Genomic DNA, 14,894 nt, shown 5'->3' with positions numbered 1-14,894 from the left:
TAGAGAAGTAGTATAAATAAGTGAAGTTTTAAACTAAAAAGGGGATCGAGATCTGGGATTGGAAACTTTTGTTAGTCTTAGCTAGATACTACTTTTCTCTCTTCTCTTTTTGCTTGTACTTAGTTTACTTTCATGCACTTTCATCTTTCTTTTGGGTTTTCTAGAGCTATGACCAACTAAACCCCACTTCATTGGGGGAGGGAGCTCTATTGTAATTTGATGGATCAATAGTAATTCTTGTTTTCTTCTTCTCTTCACCTCTCTTTGATTTTCTTGAAAGATTTCGTGCTTCATTCAATTATTCAATTGTCTTGGAAAAGAGATTGAATATACATGGATTCTATTCGACCCTTGGAAGAGGAATGATGGAATACCGCTAGAAATTCTTTCTCATACTGGACTAGATTGGGTGTTGGTTGGATATAGTGACATATAATCCTCCCGATGCTTTGATCTAGAAAAGTGTGTGGTATAATCAGTGACCAAACTTCATTTCTTCTCATGAGCAATTAGATCAAGGAATTGGCAATTGTTCAAGTTTAGAGAGATTGAATTGCCAAGAAATTAGGGTTCAATCACTCATGATTGCCAAGATATCAATGATGTTGCATGATTGAAGAAGAGATGAGATTACATTGATCCGGAGAATTCAATATCTCCTAAACCCAATGATCCTCCCTATTCTCATCTATCCCTTTCTTTTATTCTGTTTGTTTACTCTTATGCTCATCATCCCCTTCCTTTTTAATTTCCAATCATTTAACTTTCCTTTACTTTATGCAATTTACCTTTCCAACAATTTACATTTCAAACAATTTACATTTTTGCACTTTAATTTCAATCATTTATTTTAAGCCATTTACATTTTTTGCCATTTAAATTCGTGCAATCAATCTCCATTAAATGCTTTGTTCAACTAGAATATCCCATTGACTAAAGTTGCTCAATCTATCAATCTCTATGGGATTCGACCTCACTCTTTGTGAGTTTTTACTTGATGACAATTCGATATACTTCTCGAAGAAAGGTTGTAGAGATACAAAATTCCATTATCACAATGGTTTGCATTTAATCTGGCTTGACAGTGATGTAGTCAAAATGTATGAATTTACTATTGAAAATGGGAGAACATGCCATGTTTATTGGGATCATACCGTTGATTTACCTAAAGAAGTTGAAGTGGTAGATGTTGTAGATGATGAGCCAAACCCAATAATATAATTTTTCTAATAATCAAGTTCTAAATATTGACTACAATTAATTTTTTAAATTAAAAAAATTAATTATTAAACTTAAATAAAAATAATTAAAACTTTAAAATAAAAATAAGTGTGCAAAGCAAAAATCCTAATTCTAATCCTCACTTTTTCATTATTTTATGCGCTGCACCTCTTATAACATCCCGAATTTTTAAAAAATTAAATCATGAATTATTTATGATTTATTATATTTGTTAAAAATTTTATTTAAAAAAAGTTATTTTACTGAAAGTAATTAAATTAAATTTTATAATACTTTAAGTTTAAAAATTATTAAGAGCCATGTGTAATTTGTATAATAATTAAAATTTAAATTAATTAAATTTTTATATAATTTTTATTATAATTAAATATTTGATATAATCAAAATTAAAATTTTGATAATTAAAAAATAATAAAAATTATAAATTTAATTTAAATAATTAAAAATTTATTATTCTACCTTTATGTTTTGGAATCATTTGTTTGTTTTGAATTCTACTGATATGTGTTAGATTCTATTGCTTAATTGTATTTAGCATTTTTTCTTTCGGATTGTAGTGCTTTATTGCACTATTACTGTTGGTCTTAGATAATTTTTATTGGATTGAATATTATGACCAGGTTATTAAGGATAATTTATTTGTCACTTTGAAAAGGTTTATTGTTTATACTAACATGCTGCTATCATGTATTTTATCATGTATCATTTTGTGCTTAGATTGTTAACAATAACTACCAAGACAAATTCAATAAATCATCATTTCATACTTTACTAAATTGCATTGCAATAACTACATTTTGACATTACTATATTCATTCTCTAACATTGTCTAAAAGATAAGCTATAAATTCCAAACATAAAAATACTACTTAGTCAAATAAAGTATATATAATAACAATCAAGATTATTTTAAAAAAAGTACATATATATGACAACAAAAAACAAATCAATCTTTCTCATTTGGTGTTTCAAATAATTCAGAATAGACAGTAACATCTTCATTATTTTCTATAATTCTATTGGTTTCCTAAACATGCCACTACTTGTGCTTTTTTTCTTTATATATCTAGTAAACTTATCACAGAGTTGTTCCATTAGATTCGTTTTCACTATTACTTTCATCTTGTATCTCATTCATACATTAAAAATACCTACACCGCATTTATTTGTTCTACCAAAATCAAGTACAATAACATGTTCAGACAAAAGAGAAAAAAATGGATTTCACAGTAAATACACAAATTTAATTGACGCCGTACCTTTTACCTAGAATATTGAAGAAATCATATCTGCGAGTTCGAAGGTGATAAGGAAAAAGAGGGTAATTAGGAAGACAAGAATTCAAACGGAATAAAAAGATATATTGAAATTGAAATAGAAAATAAAAGGGATAGATTGAAATTGAAAATAAAGAGAATCACTCTATTTTTTACTAAATTTCTTGAGGTAACATGAAAGGGACTCCTCAATCTAACTTGTTAATATCATAGTTTAAAAATTCAATCAATGGGACTCATCAACCTTCTATGCAATTCCCGATACAACAAGAGAGTGACTCTCTCAACCTTACTCGTCGACATTATGGTTTCATCACGAAACCAAAAAGGGGGTTTCACACCTCTAATCACTAAATACCGGCTACAAAAATTTATGAGGTATTTATTGCCCTCTTATTAGGTTAAAATAATAAAAATCCTAAGCTCACTAATAAAAAGCCCAATCTAGTAACTAAATAAATAAAAAATCAAAATACATAAAATTAAATTGAACATTCTAAAAATATAAATTAATAACTTTTAAATAATATTTAAAATCATGAACTCTTCATATCATGAACATTTAGAGTATGAATCATTCTCCTCCTCTTAAAAAAAAGACCCATCCTCGAATTTTGTAGTTAAAAAAATAGTGTATGAAAAGAAAAAATACAAGAAAGATAATTTCTATTTTTTCCTTTTCTTTTTTTTGTTTGTCCTTTTTTTACACGGTATGTTTTTTTTTAATAATGAAATCAACAAGAATGATAAAATAATAATGAAACACAAATAAAGAAGATGAAAATGACAAGAACATAAAAAAGGACGCGAGAGATACTGGAACTCTTTTTTTTGTTGGACACAAGAAGAACAAATATAGATTAATAAGAATTAATTTATTACCTGAAATCTGCTACCAAATGATAAGGAAAAAGAGTATAAACAAGAAGACAAGAATTCAAACAAAATAAAAAGATACATTGAAATTGAAATATAAAATAAAAGAAATAGATTGAAATTGAATACAAAGAAAATCACTCTACTTTTTACTCAATTTCTTGACGTAACACGAAAGGGACTACTCAACTTAACTTGTCTACGCCATAGTTTAGGAATTGAATCGAATGAACTCCTCAACCTTCTATCCAGTTTCCAGATGCAACAAGAGAGGGACTGATTTAACTTTGCTTGTCCACATCATGGTTTCATTATGAAACCAAAAGGAAAGATTCACACCTCTAATCACTGAATGACGACTATAATAATTGATGAGGTATTTATAACATCTTATTAGGTTAAAATAATAAAAATCTTAAACCCACTAACATAAAAACCCAATCTAGTAACTAAATAAATAAAAATCAAAATACATAAAATTAAATTAAAAATTCTAAAAATATAAATTAATAACTTCTAAATAATATTTAAAGTCTTAAATTCTTTATATCACGAATATTTGAAGTAGGTATCAGAAGGAGTTTTCAATTCCATACTCACATCAGGATCAAGGGACAAATTTGTTGCTGAGTCAGCACCAACAAAGACCTCTACAAATAAGAAGACAATCTAATTGAAATTTATGGAAATTAATGCTATGTATTTTGTCTTTGGATGTTGTTACACCATTTGTTTCTTGGTCTGGTTTGGTGCTATTTTTTCTTTTGGATTTTAGTGTGTTGTTCTTGAATGTCAGTACATTGTTTTAAAATTATTTTGTTTGTTTTGGATTTTAATGGTATGTGTTGGATTCTAGTGCTTAGTTATACTTAACATTTTTTCTTTTGAATTGTAGTACTTTATTGCATCATTAGTATTGAATTTGGATAACTTTTATTGGTATCAGATTGAATATTATGATTAGGTTATTAAGGATAATTTGTCTGTCATTTTAAAATGTTTATTGTTTATAATAGTCATGCTATTGTCCTGAATTTCATCATCCATCATTTTATGCTCAGGTTGCTAACAATAACTATTAAGACAAATCTAATAAACCACCATTTCATATTTCACTGAATTGCATTGCAATAACAACATTTTAACATTGCTACATTTATTCTCTAACATTGTCTAAAACATAGGTTGTAAACTCCAAACATAAAAACACTACTTAGTCAAATTAAGTATAGTAATAACAATCAAGATTATTTTAAAAAAAGCACATATAACAACCAAAAACAACTCAATCTTCTTCATTTGGTGGTTCAAATCATTCAAAATAGGTAGCAACATCTTCATCATTTTCTCTAATTCTATTGGTTCTTTAAACATGCCACTGCTTGTGCTTTTCTTCTTTACATCTACTAAACCCATTACAAAGTTGTTTCCATCATATTTGTCTTCATTAATACTTTCATCTTGTATCTCATCTATTCATTGAAAATATCTACACCACATTTGTTTATTCTACCAAAATCAAGTACAATATCATATTTAGGCAAAAGGAAAAAAAAACAGGCTTTCACAGTAATTACACAAATTTAATTGACACCGTACCTTTCATCCAGGGCATCAAAAAAACTATATCTACGAATTCAAAGGACTTTCGATTTCATGCTCACATCTGGATCAAAGGACAAACTTTTTTCTGGGCCAACACTAACAAAGCCATCCAAAAATCAAAAGAAAATGATCTAATTGAAATTTAGGAATTTTTTTCGAAAAGAAAATTTAGAAAATTTAATGCTATGTATTTTGCCTTTTGGATATTGTTACACCCTTTGTTTCTTGGTGTGGTTGGTGTTGTTTTTCTCTTTTGGATTTTAGTAAGTTGTTCATGAATTTTAGGACTTTGTTTTGGAATCATTTTGTTTGTTTTGAATTCTACTGATATGTGTTGGATTCTAGTGCTCAATTGTACTTAACATATTTTTTTCTTTTGGATTGTAGTGCCTTATTGCACCATTATTGTTGATTTTGGACAACTTTTATTTATAACACATTGAATATTTATGAATAGGTTATTAAGGATAATTTGTTTGTCACTTTAGAAAAATTTAATTTATTGTTTATAATAATCATGTTGTTGTCCTGTATTTCATCATCAATCATTTTGTGCTCAAGTTGCTAACAATAACTATCAAGACAAATCCAATAAATCATGATTTCATATTTCATTGAATTGCATTGCAGTAACAACATTTTAACATTGCTACATTCATTCTCTAATATTGTCTGAAACATAGGTTGTAAACTTTAAACATAAAAATATAACTTAGTCAAATAAAATATAGTAACAATCAAGATTATTTTCAAAAATGCACATATGACAACCAAAAACAACTCAATCTTCCTTGTCTGGTGTTTTAAATCATTCAGAATAAACAACATCATCATTTTCTTTAATTCTATTGCTTATCTAAACATGCCACTGCTTGTGCTTTTCTCCTCTACATCTGCTAAACCCATCAGATTCGTATTCATTAATACTTTCATCTCACTACAAGAAATTATCAGAATAGCGATCGATTTAACGACCGATATTTCTTGAAAATCAGTTGCTATCAGCTTAGCGACCAATTTTAGTGGTCGCTAAATTTAAAATAGCGACCGATGTTAGTCGCTAATATTTAGCGACCGATTTTCAACCAACGCCACCTAACCCATACTAAATAATTTCGGTCACTAAATCGGTCGCTAACAAGATCAGTTGCTAAATAGCAACCAATATTTCAGTCGCGAAATCGGTCGCTGAGGTATTCAGTCGCTAAATGGCGACCAGTATTTTGGTTGCTAAATCAGTCGCTAAATCGGTCGCTAATAGCTAACTTCAAAATTTCAAAATCGGCCGCTAAATCAGTCACTACTGTTGCTTCCTAATTATAAATTTTAACTAAATTTCGCATATATCACTATTAAAACTTAATTTTTAAAATATAATTGTAATTCAACAAAATATATAAATAATTAAAGATAGATAACTATTATTAGAATCAAATGCCAACAATTATTGAAAATCAAAATGAAGGCAAAAGCAAAATCGTATAAAGATGAAATGAAAAATGGATTCTAATACAAATAAGTTTATATTTATGTATACTACATATATGTATTGACAAAAAAATAAAGGCAGAAACAAATCCATACAAATACAACAAATTTATATTTATGTATACTACATATATGTGATGCTGCCATCTTTGATGATGACCTCTTCAGCTTTCTCCTCCTTTCTTTTTCTTTCTCATTATCACAAAGTGACAGCTTTAATATTAGATCTATTTTGTTACTGGACACTTCTTTTGTTCCTCACCATAAACCCTCTGAAATAATAAGAGCAAACAATGAATAAGAGCAAATCACATATTGAAGATAGATTATAATTAAGACTAAAACAATATCTTTGTACGTTTTTAATAGATGAATACAAACCTGCCTAAGATCTTGTCGTGACAAGTTAGACATGGCAAAAAATTTGGTGGCATTAGGGGTGGCAATGGGTAGGGTAGGGTAGGGTTTGGAGTCAACCCTAACCCTACTCACGGGTTGAGATTTTTATATAAACTCAACCCTACCCTACCCGCGGGTTGAGAATATCTCAACCCTAATCCTATCCGCTCTTAACCCGCGGGTACCCGACCCTACCCGCGGGTTACAAAAAAAGATGCAATATTATTAGATAACTTGATGATAATTTAAAATAGAACTAACTTTTATGTAAAAAAAAGTTTATTAAATTATCAATTAATGATCTTCTTTTAATAACTAAGGATCTTTTGCATTTAGTGAGAGGTCTTTGATTCAACATCCACTTAAAACATATTTTTATATAAGTATATAATATATACATATATAGGGTGCAGGTTGGTCGGGTAGGGTTGAGGCTCAACCCGCACCCTACTCAACCCGCACGAAAACCCTACTCGCATCCTATCCTACCCGTTGTGGATCGGGTTGGCAACCCTACCCAATCGGGTGGGATCGGGTTGGGTACTCGCGGGTAGGGTACATGTTGCCACCCCTAGGTGGCATCACTCCCTGTAAAGCGGCCATCACCATCTGAAAAAGTGATACCATTTATGTGTTTAATTAATTGTTCAAGAGCATTTGGAATTCAAAAAAATAAGTACTTATTAATTAAATACTTCACAAAATTAAGGGCTAATACTAAACCGTCCAAATATTTTCAATTCACGAAATAGAAATAATTAAAATAAAATGATATATAAAATTATAATTCGAAGAATGAAACCTGAATCTGCATAGTTGAACCACTCTTGGTAAAGCATTTGCTGATCTTTGGGGAATGAATCAAATGGGACAATGGCAAGATCCATTATGTGAATTTAAATATTTAATTTTTAATATTTTTTGGTGAAGACTAAATGCAAGGAATGAAGGTTTGAGAGGTTTTGTCACCAGAAAAGGATCCTGGATTCCATTATTTTGGCATTGTGTTCTTGTTGGAAAAGATTATTGTCTATGTGCTAGAACCTGATATTAAAGACAACGTTTAATGCCTTATGAATATTGATAGATCATAATAATCCTCCGTTTTTGACATGGATATCTTGCAATAATCCTTCTTAATAATCCAATGTAGAGAGAGAGAGAGAGAGAGAGAGAGAGAGAGAGAGAGAGAGAGAGAGAGAGAGAGAGAGAGAGAGAGAGAGAGAGAGAGAGAGAGAGAGAGAGAGAGAGAGAGAGAGAGAGAGAGAGAGAGAGAGAGAGAGAGCATAGTGTTTGGCATGCAAAAGCCTTGGGAAACAGCAAAATAGTTAAGCAGGCAGTATTTTTCCCAAATAGCTAACCGATTGTCCAAAACAGATTGGATCCTCTGCCGAATGTACTCAACTCCCTTTTAAACAAAAACCAAAACCAATCACATAAACCACACTTAGCATAATCTATCTACCAACTATCATACTCTCAAATTTCCATTATCACATCAAAAGTAACTCTAACCGGTAAAATTCTGTTCAATTAGCAAAACAATTACCTTTTTCAAATCTTCAGACCTTTGTATGGAGCCTTTAGAATTCAACATGGTTGATGCCTCTCTGAAATCATAGATTGCAAAACCGATTAAAACAAACGATGATATTTCGGAATTGAAAGTGAAAAAATAAAGAAGAGAAAAGGAGTGTGTGCGGGTGTTACTTATTGGTGGAAGAAATCGAAAGCTTCGTCGACGACATCATCGATGGTGCTGCGAACTTCATTTACAAAGATTTGTTCAATTTATTCAGAATATATTAAATTGATCATAATATGTGAAAAAGCCCTAATAGAGTAGATGAACTTGATCGGAATTTATATTAGGGAAAAGTACCTGCTTGAGAAATTGATAAAGACAATCGCGACAGCGCCGAGATACCAGAAGATGAAGGCGATGGTGTCGCGAGCTAAAGACGACGATGACGGTGACGGCGCAGAAGACAACGACGACAGCGCCGAGATCTCAAAGATGAAGGGGGCGACGCAGCAAACTCAGTCGACGACGAAGACCCTGCGAGGAGAGGTAGGTGCTTCTAGAGCTGGTTACATGGGTAACTGTGTGAGAAGACGAGAGAGTTGTGGGTGAATTAGGGTTAGGTGGGATACATTAATTCAATAATTATTGTTTTAATTAAATTAGCGATTGATTTTGCGACTGATTAGTTTTAAACTATATTTTATTGATCACTAATTCAGTCACTAAGGATTAAATTTTCAACCAATATAGTGACCACGACTTAGCGACCAAATTTTTCCATCCTATTTATTTTATTGGTTGCAAAGTCGGTAGCTAAATAAAAAATAGCGATCGATTTTGCAACCAACTACTTTAAATCAGTATTTATATTTGGTTGCTAAATCGGTCGCTACCTTAACTATTAGCAACCGATTTAGCAACCACTGGCTCAGTGACCGAATTAGCAACCAACCATTTTTAGTTTCTTTTTCTATTGGTTGCAAAATCGGTCGCTAAATAAAAATATAGCGACCGATTTTGTGACCAACAATCCCAAGCATTATTTCCTCAATTCGGTTGCTAATTCGGTCGCTAAGTTAAAAACTAGTGACCATTTTAGCGACCAACTTTATGTTACTTGTATAACAAACTTATCAGTCGCCAAATCGGTCGCTATTAGTGTTCGATTTCTTTGGTCACTAAAATCGGTCGCTGAATATAATTTTAGCGACCGAATTAGCGACCGATTTTTTTCTAATCCTAGAAATCCTATATCAGTAGCTAAATCATTCGCTATTAGCAACCACTTTTTTCGGTCGCTAAAATCGATCGCTATTCTGATAATTTCTTGTAGTGTCTTGTATCTCATACATCCATTAAAAATATCTACACCACATTTGTTTGTTCTACCAAAATCAAGTACAATAACATGTTCAAGTAAAAGTGAAAAAATGGCTTTTACAGTAAGTACACAAATTTAATTGATGCCGCACCTTTCACTTAGAACATCGAAGAAACCATATCCGCGAGTTCGAATGATTTTCAATTTCAAAGGAACCACTACAACACGACAAAAGTATGTTCCATTGTAAAGTTTGCTTGCATTCTCTTCAACAACATCGGCTTGAGATGCTTCAATTGATGGTTCCTATGAGACAAACCGTAATAGAGACTTTGAACCACCCGTTATTCTCATATTGTAAATTTCAAATTTCGAATCGTTCTCTAAAAGTTAGAGACACTAACAATGGAGAAATTATGATTTTCATGTTTGAATTAAATTAGGGCAATCAGATTTTTCAATATGTCCATTGATTTTCAAATATAAGTCAATTGATTTTAAAATATAAAAAATTTCAAATAATATGAGACTTAACAAAGTCTGTCATCTTAGCATTTCAATGTGTCAGGTCACCATTTTCCGTTCTGACGTTACGATTTTATGTTTGAATATTTTTGTCAAATTTTAAAATTCTTTAAGAGGTTTTTTTTGTCTTTCGCATCTTTTAAAGTTATTTTTGTCGCCGCTAGAAATTTTCGAGTATCATTTTAGTGAGTGTTTGGATTGCCGTTTGTTAAACTGGAGTTTGAATGAAAGTGATTTTGTAGAATTGGTTGGGTAGAAGTGAGTTTGTACTAACATGATTTATGTTTGACAATTTTATACAAAAAATTAATTTTGATAAAATAAATATTGTTTGGATAATATTAGTTAAATCACTTTTAAAAAATAATTAATTAATTACTAAAGAAATATAATATTAAATTATAATGTTATTTTTTAAGTATATTTAATCTTTTTTTATACTTTTTTTAGTATATTTTTTATATAGTATTTTTTAGGGTAAAAAACCCTAATAAGCCAAGGCAAGAATCGTGTAACGTAAATACGCCAATTTGAAAATCGTTTCAGCAATAAGCCAAAATGCTATCTTTATGTAATTCGAACCAAGCTGGTTCGAACTACAAACGTTAATAAATCGAACCAGGGTGGTTCGAATTGGTGGCAGAAAAAAATTGAGCGTAATTCGAACCAATGTGGTTCGAACTCGAGATGAATGTAATTCGAACTGGTCAAGTTCGAATTATGCATTGGAAATCAAAATAAGTAATTCGAACCACCCTGGTTCGAATTACCCTTGGCGAGCTCCTTCATATCCTGGTTCGAATTAGTGGTGATTCGGCTATATAAGGAGTTCGAAGCACCCTCATTCGAACTATTCTTCCTTCCCCCTACCCCACCAAATCTCAGAGAAAACGACCCAGATTCTCTCCGAGGAAGACCTGAACGGAATACTCTGTAGATGGGAGACGATCCAGCACATTTGTATCGCTTGGACGGAGTTGCTCATATAGCCGGCGTCATCAACGACGAGGTTAGTACGGAAATATTTCTGATTGTAGCGGTATTTGCGAGTTAGTGGTTTTGCATGTGGGTTAGATGGTGGTTTATGTTAGTGGTTTATGTAGGTGGTTTATGTTGTTGGTTTATGTTGTTGGTTTATGTTAGTGGTTTTAGTTAGTGGTTTTAGTTAGTGGTTTAAGTTAGTGGTTTATGTTAGTGGTTTATGTTAGTGGTTTAACTTAGTGGTTTAACTTAGTGGTTTGTGTTAGTGGTTTTAGGGTGTGGTTTAAGTTAGTGGTTTATGTTAGTGGTTTAAGTTAGTGGTTTGTATTAGTGGTTTATGTTGGTGGTTTATGTTAGCGGTTTTTGTGAGTGGTTTATGCAAGCGGTTTATGTTAGTGGTATATGTAAGTGGTTTTTGTTAGTGGTTTTATGTTGATGGTTTGTGTTAGTTGTTTTATGCTAGCTGTTTTATGTTAACCATTTTAGGTAAGGTGTTTTATGTTAGTGGTTCTCCTGAAGCTGTTTTATCTTAGCGGTTTAATTGTGCGGTCTATGGGTTTGTTTTACATGCGGTTATCTTTCATGTAATTTTATGCGGTTTTATTTAGTCCATTATTTTGTTCATGTGTTATCGTGCTGGTTACGCTTGTTGTTGGTTATTAAGCTGGTTCTAACTGTGCGATGCATTTCCTGGACAGCCCCAGCGATGCATTAGGAGCATGCGGCGACAGCAGGGCATGCGACTAGATGACAGATACGTTTCGTACTTGCAGATGGCAGGACTATACCATCTTGCAAGGCTGAACGAAAGATGGTTCCGGTTAGACGAGGCCCTTGTCAGTGCATTTGTCGAGCGATGGCGTCCGGAGACGCACACGTTTCACATGCCGTTTGGAGAGTGCCCCATCACTCTGCAGGACGTGGCATACCAGTTGGGTTTGCCAGTAGACGGGCGTTACGTGAGCGGCTGCCTGTCAGAGTTCCATTTATACATTCAGGGTGGCCGTCCAGCCTGGGTGTGGTTCCAGGAGCTGCTTGGAGTGGTTCCTCCTCCATGCCAGGTTCAGAAGTACGCAGTGAATTGCAGCTGGTTTCAGGAGACTTTTGGTGAGTGTCCCGATGGAGCAGATGACGAGACTGTGCGGCGATATGCCCGTGCGTATATTATGATGTTGTTGGGCACGCAGCTGTTTGGGGACAAGTCTGGCAACCGCATTCACATTAGATGGCTTCCGTACGTAGCTAGGCTGGAGGAGATGGGTACCTACAGCTGGGCCTCTGCAGCACTGGCATGGTTGTATCGGTGCATGTACCAAGTGTTGACTGAATTGTTGTCCGGTTCTCATCTGGGCCTCAGCCTCTCTCCCCTTGCGAACAAATAGTTCGGCAAGCCTTCCGTATGTTGCCTTCACTAGTGAGGATACAGGAAGGTTTCTGACACCCTTGAGGATTGAGTTCACACATTCCGAGATATTCGTCGTCATGTGACCGAATCTCCGACCCTCATCACGATGCTGAGTCCACAATGAATAATCAATCCGGTTCGCCCACTCACACATCGCCGGGTCTTCAGACCGTAGTATATCAAACCAGTAATCAAACTCAACCTCGGTCTTAGCATACGCCGAATTCACAAGAAGCCTCCGTGCATCTTTGCCCTTGAAGGTTAGGGCAAAATTAGCAGCTACGTGTCGAATGCAGAATGCGCGGTATGCAGATGGAGGTAACCAACCTCCATCAGGAGCCTCTAGCGCAGCCTTGATGCCGTTATGCCTGTCTGATATAACCAGCAGACCCGGCTGTGGTGTCACGTGCTGACGAAGGTGGGAGAGAAAGAATGTCCAGGACTCAGCATTCTCACCCTCTACTAGTGCGAATGCAACAGGTAGAATGTTGGAGTTTCCGTCCTGTGCAATTGCGATGAGCAACATTCTCCCGTACTTGCCATACAGATGGGTGCCGTCGATGCTGATTAGCGGCTTGCAATGACGGAATGCCTCGATGCAAGGTGGAAAAGTCCAGAAAAGTCTGTGAAAATACGCTTGAGACTCGTCCACCTGTCCTCCAACTCGAACGGGGCTCGTCCTTAGGACTGCAACAGTACCAGGCATCGTCAGCTGGACACCCAACACCCACCTAGGTATCTCGTTGTATGACTCATCCCAATCACCGTAGATGAGGGCAATAGCCTTTTGCTTTGCCATCTAGACCCTCCTGTAAGTCGGCCTAAACCCAAAGTGTGCTGCGGTGGCGTTCAGGAGCACTTTTACGCTGACGGATGCATCAGCCCTAACCATTGGCATAATGAACGCCGAAATCACATGATAATCCAAACTCCTGTGGTCACTCGAGATGGATGTGGCCAGGCAAGTGTGACGTCCATTGTACCGTTTGACCTCCCAAATGCCCTTGCGCTTCCGGAGACTCAGCCGAATCAACCATGTGCACCTATTCCCAAACTCGGAGCACTTGCCCACATACCGGCGATGATCGGACTCCACTACCTTGTACTATACCCCTCGCCAGATGCTGTAAGTCTTCACTTAGAAGGGCCTCATCTTTATCCTAAAATTGCTGACCAACCTGGAACTCTATCAGACCAGCAGTCCCTTCCGCATCTCTAGCTCTGAATCCAACAGAGTGCCCAGAAATCCCCTCCTGCCTCATGGCATCCAAGTCCAAAGAGGAAAAATGTGGTGGATACTGTTGTGTGCCAGTGCTAGAACCACCCCCCGCCAATGCAGGCTCAGTCGCTCCAATATCATCGCCGCTGTAATCATCAATCATATCCGGCTCGACATCATCCTCATCTGCATCACCCAACACTCCGTCTCCAATGCCAATCGGTGCAACGCCGAGTAAATCGTCCGGCAGATTTTTCCTTGAACGTACGTCTTCACCAACGCTGCCATTGAGATCAACAGCAAAAGACAGGGAGGCGACAGCTTGGACCACTGGCTGGTAGACAGGGACGGAGGAAGAAGCAACGGCAGGCCGGGAACTAGAACCGGCTTGTGTGGCTAAAGTGGTGGTATTCCGGTTCGAACCCCCTGAGCTGGATACCACATCAACCAGCTTTGCCAACAACTCTGGGGTCCTGACCTCCGGAAACTGCCGTCGACAAAGAAACATTACCTGCAAGTCCTCATCACTACTGATCGTGAAACAATCATACTTCACGGAATCCTGGAGCACCGTGACTGGAATGCGATAAAAAACTTCTTCACCCGCTTTGCATCTTCCAGACCGAGCTTCATCAGTACCGATCTAACAAGATCGTCATAGCTAGTTCGAGGAGTTACGACAATACAGAGAGGATCTTTATCTGTGAACTTCACTCCGGAACGAGTTTTCCTCTTAATGGATTCTCTGTGGTGAACCAACACAACAAAACTCTCCTCACTAGCCATCTTACTCCCTCTACTCAGAATCAACTCACGTTTAGGCCGGTTATATAGACCACTGAGTCCCACTAATTCGAACCGACACGGTTCGATTTAAGGTTTGCTTAATTCGAACCAGCCTGGATCGCTCTCTTTATAATTCGAACCTCCCTGGTTCGAATTACTTGAAGCCAAGGTTCGAACCTAGCTGGTTCGATTTATGAAGACAATTCAACAGGTAATTCGAACTGCCCTGGTTCGAATTACTCTCA

At 35.2% G+C, this 14,894-nt stretch overlaps 1 protein-coding gene and 1 long non-coding RNA gene across 2 annotated transcripts; one reads left to right on the top strand and one right to left on the bottom strand.

Moving 5' to 3' along the window:
* Positions 1-6,460: 6,460 nt before the first annotated feature.
* On the bottom strand, positions 6,461-9,133 carry LOC112703994 (uncharacterized). The gene is made up of 4 exons (XR_003154727.3): positions 8,770-9,133; positions 8,598-8,653; positions 8,437-8,497; positions 6,461-6,760 (listed from the first exon to the last, which is right to left on the bottom strand). It is a non-coding gene; the product is annotated as an uncharacterized lncRNA (long non-coding RNA).
* Positions 9,134-11,195: 2,062 nt separating this feature from the next.
* Positions 11,196-12,621, top strand: LOC114925064 (protein MAIN-LIKE 1-like). The gene is made up of 2 exons (XM_029291595.1): positions 11,196-11,297; positions 11,938-12,621. Exons 1-2 carry the CDS (start codon positions 11,196-11,198, stop codon positions 12,619-12,621), a joined length of 786 nt encoding a protein of 261 aa, XP_029147428.1.
* Positions 12,622-14,894: the final 2,273 nt, after the last annotated feature.

This window comes from Arachis hypogaea, chromosome 1, assembly GCF_003086295.3.
Source record: "Arachis hypogaea cultivar Tifrunner chromosome 1, arahy.Tifrunner.gnm2.J5K5, whole genome shotgun sequence".
Lineage (NCBI taxonomy): Eukaryota > Viridiplantae > Streptophyta > Magnoliopsida > Fabales > Fabaceae > Arachis > Arachis hypogaea.
This window is presented reverse-complemented; position numbering and strand designations above follow the sequence as displayed.

Coding starts and splice junctions, on each gene's coding strand:
- LOC114925064 (XM_029291595.1), top strand. CDS start 11,196: ATGGGAGACGATCCAGCACATTTGTATCGCTTGGACGGAGTTGCTCAT. Junction 11,298..11,937: donor AAATATTTCTGATTGTAGCG/GTATTTGCGAGT, acceptor TTTCCTGGACAG/CCCCAGCGATGCATTAGGAG.